This window comes from Gasterosteus aculeatus, chromosome 18, assembly GCF_964276395.1.
Source record: "Gasterosteus aculeatus chromosome 18, fGasAcu3.hap1.1, whole genome shotgun sequence".
Taxonomy (NCBI): domain Eukaryota; kingdom Metazoa; phylum Chordata; class Actinopteri; order Perciformes; family Gasterosteidae; genus Gasterosteus; species Gasterosteus aculeatus.
Window position 1 is genome coordinate 8,897,520 of NC_135706.1, and position 18,820 is coordinate 8,916,339.

Genomic DNA, 18,820 nt, shown 5'->3' on the forward strand with positions numbered 1-18,820 from the left:
CACTTTTATTAGGGAGTAGGGGAGGGGATTTGCCCGCTGAACAGATGAAAAAGCTTTTGTTCAGGGTATGCGTAACCAGGGGACCTTTGATATCAAAGTAGGAATGCCGCCGTTGACCCCTTTTTTGCAGACCGGGGTCTTAAAGGGAAGCGCTGTGTGAGGGGCAGATGAACTTGTGCTGAAAGACTGATAATGAATCCTCCGCTCCGTCCTTCCTTCCATCACGGGCTCCGTACGGAGTCAGGAAACCATGTCGGACTACGCATTTGTTAGATTAAATTACAAAGCCTCAAAGAGCTTAAGGGGGCCTTTTCGGTTGTTTTGATTGAATTATATCTCGACCATGTAACGGTTAATGTAATCTCAGATACATTTTGCTTTTTTGCCAGAGTTTTTTCTTTTTCCTAATGCCTTTTTTTTAATTATTTCTCTTCTCTCCACCGCAGCTGAAGACACAATGACTGATGCCTGGGAAACCCACTGCACCAGGAAATGAGGGATGAGGGAGACCGGGAGAGAGCGGCTCTGTGGTAACACACTGAGACGAGGTTCTGCCCACAAAGACTGAGTGACACTACCTCCCCTTCCACCTGTACTCCACCTGTATTCCAACCCCATCCTGCAGCCCCGTCAACACAACGTGACGCCACACCGCCAACTCCACCCACTCCCTCTCATTCTCACACACACACACACACACACACACTTAAGCATCCCATCTGGCTCGTTACCAATTAGATGTTTTTCCATAGTCAGGAAGTTCCTGCATTTGACTTGAGTCTGCCACCTGGTCGAGTGTGTGTCTGTTCTCACGTAGGCGCGAGTGTGTTTGTCCGTGTTTAGCGGGGAGAGTGAGATTGGGTCAGAAGGTGAAGAGATGGAGGATTATTATCTTGTATATTGTATTTATATTTGAGTTATCTTTCATTCTTCAGTAAGTCTTTATTTTGTTCATTTTTATTTTGTTTGGACATCGGTGCCTTGATGTTTTTTTTTTTTAATTCCCACATTAAGCTGTGATACATCGGGTATTCTTTTGAGCAACATGATTACAGTAAACGTGACGGCTGCTGCAACAAAACAAGACTGTTGCCTGTAAGTCGGTGTATCGCAGCTTCTACTGGTCATAGCCAATGATTATTTCAAAACTCTGTAGCAACTATAACTAAACCATGGTACAAGTGTGATTCCACGGACAGTTAGTGATGACACTGACTGCAGAAAACTACCAGAGGGCAGAGAGGATAATGATAGGCAACAACAAATGTTTTTGACACATTGCATTGCCACAATATGTTTTCACTCTGCACCACAACAAAATATTTAAAAAACGTCATGTAGATAAGAAACAATCACTGCCTGATAAACTGTGAAAAGACATTGTTACACATTGTGTCATGTAATAATACAATAAAATGCTATTATAACACCCTCATTTGATCATGCGGCGGAGGTATTTGGTAAACAGTGACAAATGAAGCCATTTTGGGTTAATGTGTTACATACTGTATGTATTTTTTACATTTAACACCTTCCTCACCTCACTATGTTTATAGTTCCTGACAGTATGTTGATGCCCTCTGTCGCCCACAAAAAGTACTGCATTTTTTAGTGGTCATTTTGGCTTTAACTGGGTGATGAAGTACGAAAATGTTCAATCACGTCTTATGGTACCTGCTCCTATGTTGTGTTCTTCACTCAGCATGATTGCTCGGGTTCCTTAAACTGGTTGGGGCTTCGGAGATGCACAGACACAGACTGCGTTGTACCAGAAGCAAAGATGAGATCTCTTTTGACCTTAATTTAAAAGCCAAATCAAGTTAAGATCAATCAGGGAGTCATGGTCTTTCCATTGCTCACAGAATCAGGCATGAGTTGCATCCAATTAAATTCCCCGAGCATTGACTCAGCTGCTTTAAGTCACACATCAAACCCAAGTCACAAGGTCAGAGCTCATTTTGCAAGTTCACTGGTAAAGTGGGAGAGGTTTTCAGGTGGAGGAATATCGGTTTCCCCACCAAAGCTAACGTGACCTTGGGGCTGCACTGGTTTTTGTATCTTAACCAAATTTGGCAAACTTGCACTGCGTCCCTTCAGGATTCTTTAAGATTAAACAAGTGTTTCTGTTACAAATCCGCATTTCACTCAGCCTTATGACCAAACAAGAGAAAGATCAGGTGTGGTGTGGACCCCACTTAGGTCACAAATTCCCTTTACCTTGACTCAAGAGAACGTGTCACATTAATTCACGCTTTATGTTAAATATAAGTGATTCAAGACTTTTGCTATTGTTGAATAATGTAAAGCATTTAGATGGGGACACTTCAGCCTGCTTTTTGTAACACACTTAACTGTGAACCTCTTAACATTTGTACAGATTGTATACCTACTGTATGTACCTAAAACCTTGTTGTGATATTAACCAATAACCAGACATTTAACATAATATTCATGTAGCATGGTCCTAATTGTATTTTATATTTTCCAAGCTGTTAATAGTAAGGATAGAGAAACTTGTCTATATTTCATTCAATAAAGGTAGAGAAAATGGTATGTGCCTTGTATTTATCTTTTTGAATGATACATCATCAATAAAGACATTAATAACCACTGGGAAACTGAATAAATTTAGCATCTAGACGCTGTTTTAAGAAATGGTTTATAGCATCTTGTGGGGCTTTTATAAGCGGAGAGCGTATGAACCAACAATAACGTTAAACACAGGTATAACAATATGAAATATATCTTCATAAGGAGGTTGTAATCTTAAATAAACACTTATATTAAATTATATTATGGTGTGCAATAACCATGCATGCATGGATGGACAAGAACTAATGACAAATCCATTTTGTTGAGGAAGATGAGTCAAAAGCCTCCACAGTTATAAAACAAAATGTCTTTATTGTTCATTCTTCATTGAAAGAAAAACTAAATTGTTTGTACTCACGTTCCTGAGAACACATATAGATCACAGATGGGCATTGGGGAGCGGGATCATGGGTTTGAAATGAATTATTTCAATACAGAGTGGACAGAAGGACAAACTTCTCATCTCCCTGAGATGTTTAAACACCCACACACACACAAACCAATGCGTCACAAGTCCAGTCTGGCAGAAGAACGAATACGACTAAATGAGGAAGGATTTAGACTTTTCTTAAAGATGTGCACATTTCTGAGCTCTGAGAAATTAAAGTCAGTAGTACATTTGAGCAACTATTTCCTCTTTTTCATTTTTGCCAAAATGTGATGTCTTATTAAAGATGGTCTTATGATTGGAAATGTCATGACAAAAATACTTAGCTATCAATTCAATTTGACAGCCTTTTCACGCCCGGACCTGAGTAGACAATAAAGAAAACGGCTCCATCTAGCTGATCACTGGGCTCATTGCATCCAAACCGCAAAGCAGGATTCAAAGCACAAAAATCCCACTTAAACCTGCGCCTTTTCCTCTCCGTCACAGACCTGTACTCGAGGCTGCCGGGAAGGGGCTAAAAAGAAAAACATATGCATTTAAAACATACTAGGGATGGACCTACAAAGACTATATTTAATAACACCTTTTATCCTATACATATATGTATGAGCTTCTGTGCGGCTTAGTGAAATAGTCTGCTTTAAAATGATATTGCAAAATCCTTTGATTTGTTAAATTGGTCTCCGGGATGAATACCTGTCATAGCAGTGTCAGCTAGACATTTGGAAAGAGAAATGTACACTTTTAATTTCTAATGGGTTGGTTAGTATTTGCAGCAAAAAAGGCAATGTTGTTGCAATAACATTACAATGCAGAATTTATTTTCCACTGGAAGGGACAATAACAATATTAAGACAGTATTAAGACACACCTCCCTAAAATATAGTTCATATGAATAATCAGGCCGTAAAGTAAAAAAACAAAACAAAAAAACAATTTAACTGAAGATACTTCAAAACCTGCCCAACTCAGATTCAGAGGCGTTTAATTAAGAATTATTTTCCTGAACAACCTGCTTTATGCTTCTGTTACAGTTGACATGTTTCAGCATGAAAAATAATACATCTGCTTCACATTAACTCAACATGTATGTAAAGACTTCTTCACAATTTCCAGTCATCAGTAGTTCTTATAAAAAGTTTCTGTGATCCCAAACAAGGGAAGTCCTTCCAAGTTACAATTAATGGCATCTTTTATATTCACATAACCACGTGTCCAGACAGTCGAGTACATGGAGACGTCCCCCATAGGTCTTTTCTTATTAAAGCTAGCTGTCCCTGCGTCACACCGCCATCGCTGCCTGAGTTCATATGACCTCCACACTGACAGGTGGAGCATTATTGTGTCAGCACATCTGCACCATAGAAGCTTCTACACGTTTTCCACAACGGTTTCTAGAAAAGGACCTACTGGTGCAACTACTACTTCCTTTTGTGATTGGTTAGAGAACAAACATCAATGTCAGAAGGTCTCAACCATACGCAGAAATGTTTCCCTTTAATGGAGGTTAGCATAAGAACTAATTTGGGAAGGGGAAGAGACTTCAAATCTAAACTTTATTCTCACCTATTTCTTTAAGAAATGATCATGTTCATTTCTTATACATACAAATTTACAAAACCAAATGTAATCCTAGTTTTAAAGCTATTTGTCTACCAATATACATATCTTTGCAATATAAAGTAATCTTTGAAAATATATTGTTGTATTTAAAACTAGAAAAGCATGTCAAACAAAGAGTACGGGCTTGTAAAAGTAGATTGAAGCAAATTATATAAAGATGTACAACATTGTACACAACAGCCTCCAATCAATTGTGTGTCTGAGGAAACACGTTGCTCCAATCAGCAACAAAGAGTTGTACAACTTAAGTAAAAATGAAAAAGTTAAATTGAATCAAAGGGCTCAACTTTAAATTCAAGAAACACTCTTGCTTGTTGTGACCAATTTATTTAGTGGCCCAACTCAATTGTAAAGAGCAACTGTGCTTTAATCGGGTGTAAGGACACATGAACCATAACCACGCGTAGCACAGTCAACAAATAAACAACCAACAACTAAACGGTCTGAGAAGGATGCAAATAATGGTTGTTACTTTACATTTCAAGTTATTCATTCTAATGAGCATAAAAAAACCAAAATATGAACGGAAGACATTTGTAATTTCCTGCAGATCGGGCATATAGTGAAAAGGGGGCACAGATTGTCTCAGGTCTGAATAGGTCGTGTGCTTTTAGCTGGAATCATACTTGATACCGGGTCTGCAGAATGAGCCCCTCATTCGCGACCATGAAGAAACGAGACATCTGTGCAGCGCTTTCTCCCCCTCAAACCTATCACAGCACTCATCTCACAACATGTGTGACCTCCGGAACAGTCTCAGCTTCCTCTTCCTCTTATACTCCAAGTATGCGTGTGCAGCCTTACCACAACTTTAGCTGTTAAGTGAAAGAAGAAAAAAAACAACAACGTGGTGCAGACTGACATGTGTGCATCTAATACCAATGTACACCGCCATAAAATGACAAACCTTCATGTCCCTTATTGGTAACTCAGTCTTAAGGTCAAATTTTAAAAAGTTACTTGCTTTCATAATCATGTTGGATTGAACTCCAGTGAGCTATCAGGGAATTGCCCCACTATTTAATTCACTTTTAGTCAGGCTCGGAACCATGAGTGTCCAAAGTACTGTAACCCCAACCCCCATTAAACTAATGAAAATAAAACCGTTTTAGTAGATCGAGGGGCTCAAACACATACCCTGACTAACTTAACCTGTAGCTTACCTATTAACCATAATTTAGGAAGTAAACACACATGTTAAAAAGGACACATAAGAAAGTTTTGGCACTACTCTACGAGGATCTCCTCAGTCTTTAATGGTTCCAGCGGGGTGCCGGAGTTGGACAAATCGGAGCCGTCATCTTTGGAGAACTCTTCGCGCTGGAGCAGCATCTCGGCGCCCGCGTTTCCCTGCAGCGCCACCAACCCCCCTTGAGTGAAGCACAAATGTTTGATCACCTCGTTGGGACTGGAGAAGGTGGTCGCACAAATGTTGCATTTGTAAGGCTTCGACGACCCCAGGAACATCGCCTCCATCTGGCTGCTGTCGTCCCCCGCGGCGCACAGCTCCATGCTCTGACGGTCCACCATAGTGTAGGTGTCGGCGCCCTGGTTCAGGCACACGTGGCGGGCGGCCTGGTTGGCCCGGCAGAAGCTCTTGCCGCAAGCGCTGCACTTGAACGGCTTGCCCGTGTGGATGTACATGTGCTCGCGCCAGTGGCTCTTCTGAATGAACTTGCGCCCGCAGGTGGAGCACTCGTACTTCCTCCGCTTCACCTCGCGGTCGAGGTCGGCACTCTCCAGGTTGTCGATGTCCGCAATGTCCGACGGAGGCGGCGTATCCGCCTGGGAATTCACGCCTCCCACCCCCCAGCTGGAAGTGGTCACCTCAGCGCGCGGAGAGTCCGAGTTGGTTCCCGAAACCGGCGTCTGCTCGTTGTCACTGATTATCTCTACGGCTGTGGCGGCGGCCAAGGCCCCTAACACTGCCTTGCTTCCCTTCAGGACGCCCTCCAACTCTAGCATGCTTTGTTCTACGCTCAGGACGGGTGAGAGAGCGCTGCTGGGCTCAGCGGCCGCCTGCTGTAGAGAATGGGTGTGCTGCAGGAGATGCTCCCTCAGCAGGCTCCTCTGGGTGAAACGACTCCTGCACAGATGACAGGAGTAGTGCTTCCGGAAGGAGGAGTTCCTCTTCATGATGCTGGGCTTCACGTGGAGGATGGCAGTGGCCGAGGAAGCATCCGCGCTCAGCAAGTCCATCGCCCCCTCCTCACCTGCGGGCTTGGTGCCGCTGGTCGAGGCCTCCATGTCCGGCGGCGACGACGCTACCTTGGACAGTAAGGAGTTGTCGTAGGAAGCCGCTGCAGCCGGCGTGGATAGATACTTCCCCTCGGAGCTCAGCTGCTCCGTGTCAAAAGGGGAAGAGAGCTGCCGTTGAGAGGTCAATCTAGCCGACAGCCCTACCTGTTGGTCAGAGATCTGGATGCCGTAGAGGGAGGTGGAAAGGTTGATGCTGGGCTGCTCGGCGTGGGAATACACAGACTGGCTGGCCTCCTGCAAGAGTGGGTAGGCGTGCAGGAACCTGACCCCCTGCTCCAGGCGTGCAGGGTCTATCAACTGGGGGGCGAGCTTGCCTGTGTACATCAGGTTGAGGAGGTAGCTGAAGATATCCGGCTGTATGTCAGCGGCCTTCAGTCGCACACAATCACTGAAAGGCAACGACATTACAGTTAAGTGGCTAATGATGTCTGTAAATAACAATATTAGACAACGCTGTTCATTATGAACACCCTCAGTCCTTTACTGTATAAAGGAAAGGTCTGCTTAAAGCTAGAGTTGGTAGTCTTCTTCAAAATATATTTTGTTATATTTGTTGAAATTACCTTTACATTCCAACAGCAAAGAAATAAATAAAATCCGTCGAGAAAGGGGGACTGTAACATGCCCGTCCTATCGATTCAGACAGCCTTTTTCAGTTTGATCATTTAAAAAAAGTTTTCTTAAGATAACAAATTGTAACATTAGGTTATTAGTCGGAGGCTGTTGAAATCTTGCGTGTGAATAAATCGGTCTGTATGTCCTTCAGTTAGGAAATGTCGCCATAACACATTATCAGTGCAGCTAAGATACCTTGTTTTGGTTTCAATGCCTTACAGGCCCTCCAATTGGTCACTTCAATTCGTGCCATTGACCAAACAACGGCATTAGTCGCGGGTCATCACACTAAAAACATTTAGATACAGTCCAGTGCTCAGCTACGGAGAATGAAAACGTTCAGTGTCGGCATCGGTAACTTTTGGCAGCAGTTGAGTAAATTCTCTGATGGGACAACAGAAAGCTATCGGAGCTTGGATCTGACCGCCCTATTAACACATTCTTCCTGTACCTGTCCTGGTGAATGAAGAGCATCCGGAAGTAGTTGGAGAAGGCAGCGAGGACGGCTTTGTGGGCTTTGAAGAAGACATCTCCTATAGCCACGGTGCAGTCGCACAGGAAGCCAAACTCCCTCTGAGCGTTAAGCTGCTGCAGCAGGATAAGACCATGGTTGGCCAACTCCATTCTTCAACCTGCACAAAAGATACACACACACACACACAAGCAGCAATGAGTTTCCTGTCTGGAAGGAGAACAGAGTTTATTGTGACCACAAAGTGTCAGGCTGATGGGGGTGATCTAACGACCTTGTAAATTCTAAACACAACAGTGAAGAGTCATTTTGTGCCGTTGGAGGCAATTTATCGAGCACTAATGTCACAGAACATTACGCCATCAAATGGTGCGACTCAAAATCATCAGTGTCTAATCTGTTTCATTTTATTGTTCAAGTGGGTATTTGGACATTCTGCAATGTTGAGTAAAAATCAATGACAACCAGAGTGGCCAGAGAGAGGGTTGTCTATTGATCGCTTATGATGAGAATACCATCCTCACATAATCCCTTTGATGTTTGTCTGGTTAGCACAAGATGTGCACGCTAATTACTGTGCAAAAGGGTAAATCGGATTTAATGTTTATCCTGCTTTGACATCAGGTTTTGCAGAAGTTGAGCTGCGGCGGTTTCTGCCCCCCAAATACCAGTGAGATGTGGGTCAGATGGAGCCCAAAACATCCAATTGAAACCTCAAGAAACCCACATTTCCGAGCTACGTGCGTTCCGCTGACCAATAAGATGGTTTTTGTTGACCTTAAAAGGTCACTGGAAGACTACAAGGGCTCCAGGCCATCACATGATCAGGGTTTGGGGTGTTGACACACATTCCTAAAGCAAAACTGGTTCTACCCCCGTACTCCCCAGTTGAGAATGAAAACCGCCTGTGGGCAGGGCGAATCTTCTTTCTCCAGACTGTTCTCCACGCCACACCGCCTAAAGCGTGAAGCTACATGGACACAAGGCGGGGGAGACCACGTCCCACGATCTACCTTCAAAAGCATGAACGAAGAACGCCTCTGTGTATCTGCTGCTGCTCACAAGAAAACGCTGATCTAGCCCCCCTGCACATATGTATTCCATCAGAGAGGTCAGAGTGCAAAGACATTGGCACTGCAGCGCTCCAGGAAAAGGCTAGGTTTCCTTATCTTGTGGGAGGGGAATACAGCAACAGCAATCCCTCAAGATGCAAGGTTATTAAGGTAACACTAGCAATTAATGCGGGTTATTACAACAGTCCTGCATTGAAAATGTGTTTTATCAGCTGAATAGTCCCTGCTCGCCGCTTCTAAAATCTTTATTGAATATTCGACAAAAATGTAACCATGCTTCTGACTAGCTTTTGAACGGTTGTTCTGTCAGACAAATCTATTTCCAATTTAAATTGTTGCCCTAGTTTCTTAGAATTCATAGGAATAGGAATCAATCCCTATATTAAAAGGCAATAATCCAGGGACATTATTGCTGCAAACTAAACACCCCTTTAATTGTAATGCAATGTATGTCATTGAGTATAAACTGATTATTACACATATCCCTAGAGGCATCTAACATTATTATAAAGTTAAAACCAATACCCCTCAAAACAGGCTTCGATGCAGGGCTGCTAGTTTCGGACAAATATACCTATAAAATTGAAACCGAGTCCACAAATCTTGTCAGTACAGTATAATTAACCTGCAACAGCTCGCCCTCGCTGATGCAATCAAATACTTCGAATAAACAAGACATATTTGTATTAATGGTTGCACCTACCTCTTACTTTTCATTCACGTTACGGCAGCCCTAATACTGCTTATTCTGTTAAAATTCTACTGAGCTGTACACATAATTAAAAAAATCCAGACCTGAATATTTTATATTTTGAATATTATCTATCTCTTCCTGGTTTTGCATTGATTGTTCCCAGCGGCACACCACTGTTTATTTGTTACAGCAGGATCCATGTCTGTAACTTCCAGTGTGGTTTGCCTCCATCATGTGTGTGTTGGTTGGTGGCTCCACAAGCCTCCGAAAGATGCCTTAAAAGTGGAATTATTAACGGATCCGGCGGATTAGCACCACTATCGATCAACAGCACAACTACTGACGTTAATCGTGTGAACTCAGCTTGAATTCGCCGTTAGCTGCCGTAGCTACCATGTGTGAACCAACGCCGACTTGTTTGCAACAATGACGCGCCGCCCCCGATGTGACGTAGCCACGTGGAATAGTTACTTCCGTAGATTCATTTACTGTTACTCTGAATACAGCCCGTTAATACGGCTCGCCAGGTAACGATGCGGGGTAATAAAACAGAGCCAGTGTGCGGGTTAAAATAATAACAGATAAAGTATATAAAGCGGGGGGGGGTAGCCTTTAAAAACGAGTCCTGCCTCGGCCTCGGGTCTCTGCTTTTGCTAGCGGGAGCCAAGCGGACATGCACGCACGCACCGAGCTCGCTCGCGCGCGCGCGCACACACACACAAGCGCGGGAGAAGCGCAAGGGGGATGGGGGCTGGTCACCACAACGCGTTTCTTTTAACTACCCCCCCCCCCCCCCGCCACCACCACTCCACACCCGTGACTATCACAGTTGAGTCAAAGCGCACACAAGTAACCGAATAACGAATCACTACCCGCGTGCGAACGAGTGAGCGCGCGCGTGTACAAACCGCCGTACCTGCGACTCCGGTGAGGTGCGTGGAGTTTGCCGTGTCGCGCCGTTGTTTGTTTGTTACCGGAGGAGGGGGGGAGAGGGCGCGGGGGGAGACTCGTCCTCGTCCGTCCTCTCTCTGGGCTCGCGGCGGCTCGCACTGCTGCTGCTGCTAGCTAGCGCTGCGTTCGTTGTTGGCGGCGGCGGAGAGGGTCGTCCGTCGCTGTTTTCCGGTTAGGGGGTTTTACGTTACAATCACATGACTGTGGGTGAAGAAAAAAAAAAAAAAAAACAGCCAAGAAACGGCCGTTGTAAAAAATCCGTTGAGCAAAGGGGGCGGTTGAGTTAACGTTAATTTATACGCGCTGTGTAACCGCCGCGAGATCAACCACCGCTAGACGGTTTTCTTTTTTTAATTTATTTTGACAGCCGGTGAGTTTGAACATTAACAGCCATCAGCGTCGCTGACTCACCGTGCGGTTGTTAATCGGCCGTTAACGACACGTTACACATTAAACCGAAGCGTGGCGTTCGAGTGTGACGCGGTACTATAAGTTACACTTGCGCCTTCGTTTATAAAAAATAAACATAAAATAATAAAATAGACATTTTCATCAAGGTTTGATTACATCTCGTTTGAGCGTATATGTTTATTATATTCATTGGGACATTATTAAATTAGACAAGACATTAAAAGTCATTTATGATTCCGAATGACTTTTTAAAAAAGTATGATTATGAAAATGACAGAAATACCACATTAAAAAATAAATTATTCTTCAGGTTTCAACAAACTGTAATCAAAGTACATTTGTCTGGGAACTCATTTATTTTCTCTTGAATGTTTGATTCATCTATTCTCGGAGGTTTTGATCTCAAAAGTAATATTTGTAGAGGCTAACAAAAATAGATGATACCATTTTTTTTTATTTACCAATTTTGAGTACATAGTGTAATATTAGGCATGGGTACATAGTAATTTACCCCTGATCAGGGGTATGATTGAATTCACCCGGACAGGGCTTTTATAGGCCTATTAATTAATGCACGGTATAATTCTGACAAAAAGTATTAACTGTGACACAAGCTATTGAATACAGGTTCAACAAATTTTCATATTCGACAATATTGGTCATTGGAAAACACTTGTTTGCATAGTTTGCATGCATACATTGTGATGTTGCACTCATTTTGGAGGACATCATGTAATAAAGAGTACAGATATTAGCAGATGAATTAATTGAATTATGGCCAAAATTTACAAAAGGATACCAGTATCCTAACTCTGCTGTTATGAGCTGCACAGCAGCATCGAACAAACCTGTTTAGAGTAACCTGTGTTCCCCATGCAAACCATAACCAAAGTCATTGACCACTGTAAACTGAGTGATTGAGCTGGTAGAATTTGTGTGATTTCTTTCTTTTTGTGTGTGAAGAGTAATCCTAGCTGATTCCTGCAGCCTACATTCTGATGGGGTCTTAAGTAACAGCTGTTATTTTGTCATCCCAACCAAGGCTGGCCTTCCTGTGAATTGGTCAACTCAAATATCAATGGAAAACCCTTCTTGTAGTAGAAAGAAGTACCAAAAGAAGGAAGTGGAGGCGTTGGAAATAGATTTCAACTATACCACACATTGCCTGCACAGAAGAAGCATGAAAACCTACGCACAACCGCACTTTGGAGTCACATCAATATTTTGTCAGCAGACGTTGCCCCATAGAGTAAACACAAATTTCAGACCTGTCGCTATAGATTTGTTTTTCAGCCTAAGGGCAGGGAGTCCACAGGAGGACCAGATTAAGCAAGTTGTAGCTCTGTAAACGCTTACTCGGATGTCAGAGAATAGACAGAGAGTTTATTTGTTGTGGTGATGTGGGAGGGGGACAGAAATATCTATGAAGCAGACCGTGAGGACCTTAAAGTCTCTGCCCTGCCAACAAACAATACACCTAGAGCTGATTCTGAAACGAATTAGCTAATAAAAATGGAGACCCGTGGTGGTGTTAAATGTTTCACAAGCAAAAGATTGATTGAGGTAACTTGTGGAGTAATAGTAGATAATAATGACTACAGAACAAAAGCATGTTTACTTTGCTCAGCAGGGGTTTATTTAAGGAACAGATTAACTGTTACCAAGTGGCTCATTGTTTTTCATCATTAAGCTCAATGTATTTTCATCAATAGTTTATATATATATATATAATGCTCTGCCATTAGCAGAAGCCTGTCTTATGCACATATGGCTTCCTCACGCCCCACTAATCCTTCTGCTCCTTTTGCTCAGAGAAGCACATTGAAAAGACACACAGACTTGCCTTCACTGCCCTGCCGCTGATTAAAACTAAATAGATTTTCTTGCATAACGCATTTTGCATGAACACAACCGAGACTACTTGAAATTACTTAACACGTAAGAGTATAGCGACATTTACTCGAATTCAGCCGTTCGTGACGTCAGGACACTATTTAAACGCAACATCTATTTGCCGAAGCCCACTGTTGCATTAGACGACTGCGTGGTGAGCTGAAACACCTGTTTAAACAGTGCTTTTAACGTCCCCCCCCCCCCCCCCCCCCCCACACACACACACACACACACGTACACACAACTCCTCTCCACCCCCCGTGGCCTGTTTTGAAACCGGAGTGGTGAGTCACTCCTTTCTCGGTTTAGAAAAACAGATCCGGCCGGGCTGGGGCCGGCGGGGGGATGGGAGGCCGGCGGTGGATGAACACCGGAGGTGGACGCAGCTGGACTCCCACTCGCAAGGACCCCACATCCTGACAACGGCCCGTCCTGTTCCCATAGTGACCGGGGCTGATCTGAAAGTGGAGAAGAAAAAAAGAACACCGCCAGAGTGAATTGATATGCGTGTTTTTTTTCTTTTTCATCCTAGTTGTCGTGGGGGCTGCAAATCAATTGGTCACGTTCTTCCAAAAGAAAAAAAACAGGAGTTGGGAGACCTTCCCGTTCACGACTCTGAAATGGAACGTTAACCTTGGATGGATCTCTTTTATCTTTTAGTTTGAGACTTTGGTTCAAATGATTAACAACAAAAACGTTCTCGCATTTTTCCACTATACTAGTTAATATATTGAATATAATAGAAGTATATTAGCTCGGTTTTTAACCAGAGTCCCCAGCAGGGACTCACTGGCGTACTGCTGGTCCACCCCCTCCTCCCTCTTTTCCCGCCAAAAGCCTCAGGGGTTGGGGGGTGGGAGTGTCGAATTCTGTGTCTTTCTGATAGAGCGAATCGATATCGCCATGACAACCGTTGCTCTGGACGACTAGAGATGCTCGGGGTGCTGCCGCAACAACAGGATGCCATGCGCATTGCGGCAGCCCCCCGCCCCCCCCCCCCCCCCCTCTGTGATCACTGAGACACCCCCGGCAATTCATTTTCTAAGCCATAAACGCCGAAGACTGATCTGTGTGTTCTAGAGAAAGAAAGTTATCCAAATTAAACAAGGCGTGATGTATTATCTTTAAAATGCAATGTCAGCCTCAAAATGCGTAAACCCGAGCTTTGCAGTTTAAGCATTGGCCGCTAGATGGCAGCAGCTTCTCCTCAATCAAGCCCATGTTCACAAGGAACAAGGAAATACGTTTCAACGTGTAAAACGCTTGTGACCAGACACAGAAGACGTCAGGTTCAATACAATCTGCTCCGTCAATTAACATCCGTAGTCACGCGTCGCGTTTGAGGCTCAAGCAAACTCCAAAACGTTGTTCTTGTCCTGGAAATTGTGTCAATAAAGTTTGAATTTGAACCGCCTCGAACTGCTAAAAATGATGGCGGCTGACCGGACGGTGCACGGAGTCCCCCCTTCACTGTCTGCCAAAGTGGTTGGGTATGTTGACGGTTGACCTGACAACTTTTTCCACCATGTTTCACGATGTGGCTAACCTAACCTAACGTTACCTAGTCCTACCTTAGCGACCAGCACTGTCATGTGCGAACCAGCATCATTGGGGTATTGCTAACACGAAATTCACAAAGTTGTTATTCAACGTGCAAGCATACCGTGTTTACTCGATCCAATATCAATATAACCTTATATTTCGACGGTTTCATTCTGCCACTATGTATGATTTCACTGTAGGGAGGGCTACAAGGTTCGATGCTAAGCTCACCTTTACGTCTAGCTAGGTGCATTAGCTCGCTAGCTTACTGGTGCGCACACCTGCTCGTGTTAGAACGAGCGCACGAGCGCGTCGGTGGAGCGTCAATGGTCGTCTCGTTTCCCCGCAGGTCGTTCGCCTATTTGACTGTGAGAGACCGAATGCCCACCATCCTCACCAGAGTTATCGATACAATACATCGCAACAAAAACAAGTTTTTTGAAGAATATGGAGAGGTGAGAATTTCAAAAAGACGAATTCGAGTTGTTATCGTCAACTAATTAATGTTTTCTCCATCTTGTTTTTTTTTTTAAACCTAAATTTGGCCCCTTTTTTGTTGTTGTATGCAGGAAGGCATCCAAGCAGAGAAGCAAACTATATCTCTGCTGTCTAAGATGAGAAATGAGCTACTGACCGATAAGCCACTTCTAGAACTGACAGACAGCCTGCAAGACACCGAGTCCTGGAATCAGTACCTGCAGAGACAGCAGAAGCAGCAAGGAGACCAGGACTCTGTCAGCTGGTTCAAGTCTCCTTGGCTCTACGTGGAGTGCTACATGTACCGCAGAGTACAGGAGGCCCTCTGGCTCAAGTGAGATATTTGCATTTTATAATGGTATCTTTTGCTGCCCCATTAACTGTTATTGCATTACATCAACATCAGTTTGTTTTTGTTCACACACATCTCAATCAAGTAAATGGAGTTGTAATTGTTTAGCGCTTTTCTAGTCTTCCGACCTCAAGGTGCATTTCCGCCTGATGTCATTTGTACACCGATGGCACGGGTTACAATCTGTTCTATTCCTCTAGTCCACGATTGCATTTCTGATTTTCTTTTCAGTCCTCCCATCAGTGACTATGACGTCTTTAATGAGGGAAAGACTCAGAGCTTTTTTGAGTCCCAGCAGGCTATGATGACCTTATGTACATACGTGGAGGGCGTCAACAAGAACATGGAGGGACTCTCAAAGAATCAGCTGCTTGAGCATTTCAACAAACTGCTACAGGTATGTATCTTTTATACCAGCCTAATGCATGACAATTAAATGGGGTGAAGGTGAGAGCTGCGGTATTCAAAATTACATTAACAATACTTAAAATGGTGATATGTATGTGAACAGGTTTCTTTTGGGATAGATTACTCTATTCTTGAGTTCCCCCTTTTGCGAAGGATTTCAACATCTTTAAGGGTATTTTTCTGTTTTTACTTCCTCTCCGGCTGGTGTAATTTTTATTTTGTCATTCTAACAGACAAACAATGTGACTTGAGTCATACAAAATAATGAGTCCATTTTCTAGTTATTCTTATTCATGGTCATAAAGAGACACAATTGGTTTGTGTTTTACTTTTTTATTTGGACTTTTCCTAGGTTTCACTCTGGGGGAACAAGTGTGATCTGTCTATCTCTGCTGGCCAAGACAACTCACAGAAGACCAGTCCCATTGATTCCCTGGACAGCCTGCAACCCTTCATCTTGGTAAATGACTCTAACAGGGTATGGTCGGCTCTTATTTCTCCTCAGAGGCCGGGACAATCTAAGGAAACCGCTTTGGTCCGAGTGGACATTGTTCTGGACAATTCTGGCTTTGAGTTATTCACTGACTTGGTCTTAGCAGATTTCCTCGTCTCCTCCCGCCTCGCCCATGAGATCCATTTTCATGGCAAATCCTTCCCATGGTTTGTCTCTGATGTCACGGCTAACGATTTTCAGTGGACCATCCGGCAGACCACGGCGGCCAACCACAAGTGGATGTCAAAGAGCGGCGTCCAGTGGATGAGCCACCTGAAGGATGGCGCGTGGTCCTATCACGATCATCCCTTCTGGACTCAGCCGCATGAGTTTTGTGACATGGAAGCCGATGCGCCTGACCTGTATGCGACCCTGCAGGGGGCAGACCTGGTGCTGTTTAAGGGGGATCTCAACTACAGAAAGCTGACCGGGGACCGGGAGTGGGACCACACAGCGAGCTTCCACACCGCACTGAGAGGTTTTGGGCCTGCGCCACTGTGCAGCCTGAGGACTCTCAAGGCCAACGTCCAGGTTGGTCTGCAGCCGGGCCAAGGCGAGCGGCTCGGCTCCCAAGATCCTGAGTGGATGACCAGCGGCAAATACGCTGTCGTTCAGTTCGACAACGCAAAGTCAGAACAGAAAGACTGAGACGGGGCGGTGTGGATTCATCAGAACATTACAGTTGGAGGTACCAGCAGAAGGAGTCTTTGCACCTCATTGTCAGTTAGCTCTGCACCACCCTGGATAGAAATATTTACTGTAACAGAAAGGTTTTAGTTGTACAACATATTTGTGCCATGTCATACTTCCAATGTTAGCCAACACTTCATTTTTCCCGATGATTTGAGCACAATTGTTTACGGTCACAAATTTATCCTCCGAGGTAACAAATTAAAAGTTGTTTGTTATGACAAATAATGGATGTTGTTCATTTTGATGCAAAGAGCTTATGTCCTGTTCACAATATGTTTACAGGTTGTGTAGATGCAATTGACTATGTCAGTATGAATTGGGCTTTAAAAATCAGAGCAGCTGAGCCGCTCAATGGGTAATGTAATATACAACTTCTTTTTACTCGGCTCCGGTTGTTTTATTGTTTCATTCTGTGGTATTTATATGCACATATCGAAACATGAAGATGGCAATTCAAATCCAAGTAAAAGCTATCATTGTTTGATAACCATTTTGGTTAATTTGAAAGATGGCAGACTGTTATTGGGGAAGTGGAACAATAACAGTTACAATGTGTGCTTGTTTTGTTTAACAAGGCAAACCAGACCTTCACTGACGCTGTTATGTCATTTAAAGTGTCCTCATCAGTACCTCGGAGGTGTTAACTGGATTATTCTACTGGATGGATTTAGGATTTCCATTAATGAGTTTGATTTAATAAAGAACTGCACAGCTGTTTTTTTCTTCTCCCCACTGTCTTACTTTACAAACATTACAGATAGAAGATTAGAGACAAGTAAGCAACTCGCGTTTTTATCTGGTACTTAAAACCGCATGGTTTATTCATCTCAGTCAACAATGTTCAAGCGCAGCAGCAGAATCTTCAGCCAAATATTGTGAATACATTCACTTAAAGTGAGCAACTGCATCTGCACACGGACAGTAATTCATTAGGCAACGTAAATGTTCCCTAGTTGTGTGACATTGTTCGTTGATATCTTATAACCGTTGTTGACCTTTTATTTGCTCTGGGTCAGTGTGGACTCAGAAGAACATCTGGAAATGCTGCAACATGTGCATTACAATTCCAGAATGAGCTGGGAAAACCAAATGGAATCATCAAGGCTGCTTTTGTAAATGTGGTCCGTCATGAAAATGACATGAATCAAGCCGGGACGCATCTGAAGCCATTTAGGGGATTTGGCTGTTTCTTTATAACCCTTAATTTCCCCACTTTCTCATTCAACAGAGTCTTCGTTTTATTCCGGGGGAAATGTAGAAAAATAATATGTATCATCATCTGGGCTGCTTGTTTTCCACTTGACCTGACATGTCCTGAAAATTGGGCTGTTTACTCAAGAAAGATGTTGCAGAGAAGGGAAAATGAAGTGCGTGTGACAGGGCCCTCGGCGGGGGAGGTTGTTGCTGCTGATCATCTTTATGAGTTTCTGACTCTTCCACCCAGAAATAAGTACGTTTATTTCAAGATGTTGATTGTTTTTAGTTTTTATTATCTGAAATCTGGGATTGACAATTTGATATTTTTTGACATTGAACTCCCTTTGCAAGTGGTTTTATTTAACCCTTCTCCTAAATGTTGGAAAGTAATTTATTACTTTTTGAAGTATTTAAGCTCTTTTCGTGCTTTTTGCATCTTAATGCCTGGTCCCAATGCCTGGACGAACAGGATCCCTGACAATCACAACCCTCGAACTTTGGTGCAGTTAACATGCACGTTTAATTCTTAAATCTTAAGTTTTGCTTTGATTTGTTTATATATAGTGTTCTATTTTATCTGTGACTTGACCTGATCAAGTAATGATTAACTGGTCCACGTTGTGGAGTAATAATATCCTCCTTTCCATGTAATGTCACTCGGAAAATACGATTTTTTATTTTATT

At 43.4% G+C, this 18,820-nt stretch overlaps 3 protein-coding genes across 7 annotated transcripts in view; 2 read left to right on the forward strand and 1 right to left on the reverse strand.

Moving 5' to 3' along the window:
* akap12b (A kinase (PRKA) anchor protein 12b) overlaps window positions 1–2,553 on the forward strand; it is a 35,305-nt gene extending 32,752 nt beyond the window's left edge. For both annotated transcript variants that reach the window (XM_078093113.1, XM_040159992.2), the window contains one exon: window positions 447–2,553. The gene's annotated coding sequence lies outside the window, so the exon portion shown is untranslated. The remainder of the gene's footprint in view (window positions 1–446) is intronic.
* A 1,223-nt stretch (window positions 2,554–3,776) lies between these two features.
* Window positions 3,777–11,148, reverse strand: zbtb2b (zinc finger and BTB domain containing 2b). Of its 2 annotated transcripts, none has more exons than XM_040159993.2 (3): window positions 10,636–11,148; window positions 7,932–8,112; window positions 3,777–7,253 (listed from the first exon to the last, which is right to left on the reverse strand). In XM_040159993.2, exons 2-3 carry the CDS (start codon window positions 8,102–8,104, stop codon window positions 5,834–5,836), a joined length of 1,593 nt encoding a protein of 530 aa, XP_040015927.2. In that variant the 5' UTR covers window positions 8,105–8,112; window positions 10,636–11,148; the 3' UTR covers window positions 3,777–5,833. The 2 variants fall into 2 exon arrangements, with proteins under 2 accessions (XP_040015927.2, XP_040015928.2); XM_040159994.2 differs by lacking the exon at window positions 10,636–11,148 and adding an exon at window positions 9,729–10,342.
* Window positions 11,149–13,982: 2,834 nt separating this feature from the next.
* On the forward strand, window positions 13,983–17,656 carry dcph1 (damage control phosphatase 1). Of its 3 annotated transcripts, XM_040160004.2 has the most exons (5): window positions 13,983–14,464; window positions 14,866–14,971; window positions 15,086–15,327; window positions 15,577–15,742; window positions 16,106–17,656. In XM_040160004.2, exons 1-5 carry the CDS (start codon window positions 14,403–14,405, stop codon window positions 16,892–16,894), a joined length of 1,365 nt encoding a protein of 454 aa, XP_040015938.2. In that variant the 5' UTR covers window positions 13,983–14,402; the 3' UTR covers window positions 16,895–17,656. The 3 variants fall into 3 exon arrangements, with proteins under 3 accessions (XP_040015938.2, XP_077949240.1, XP_040015937.2); XM_078093114.1 differs by lacking the exon at window positions 14,866–14,971 and having other exon boundaries at window positions 14,227–14,464; XM_040160003.2 differs by lacking the exon at window positions 13,983–14,464 and having other exon boundaries at window positions 14,583–14,971.
* Window positions 17,657–18,820: the final 1,164 nt, after the last annotated feature.

Bases quoted from the DNA above. Each gene is read 5' to 3' on its own strand.
- zbtb2b (XM_040159993.2), bottom strand. From the start codon at position 8,104: ATGGAGTTGGCCAACCATGGTCTTATCCTGCTGCAGCAGCTTAACGCT. The intron at 7,254-7,931 runs GTACAGGAAGAA...GTTGCCTTTCAG, and splicing joins CTCTTCATTCACCAGGACAG to TGATTGTGTGCGACTGAAGG.
- dcph1 (XM_040160003.2), top strand. From the start codon at position 14,735: ATGCTAAGCTCACCTTTACGTCTAGCTAGGTGCATTAGCTCGCTAGCT. The intron at 14,972-15,085 runs GTGAGAATTTCA...TGTTGTATGCAG, and splicing joins TTTTTGAAGAATATGGAGAG to GAAGGCATCCAAGCAGAGAA. The intron at 15,328-15,576 runs GTGAGATATTTG...TTTTCTTTTCAG, and splicing joins CAGGAGGCCCTCTGGCTCAA to TCCTCCCATCAGTGACTATG.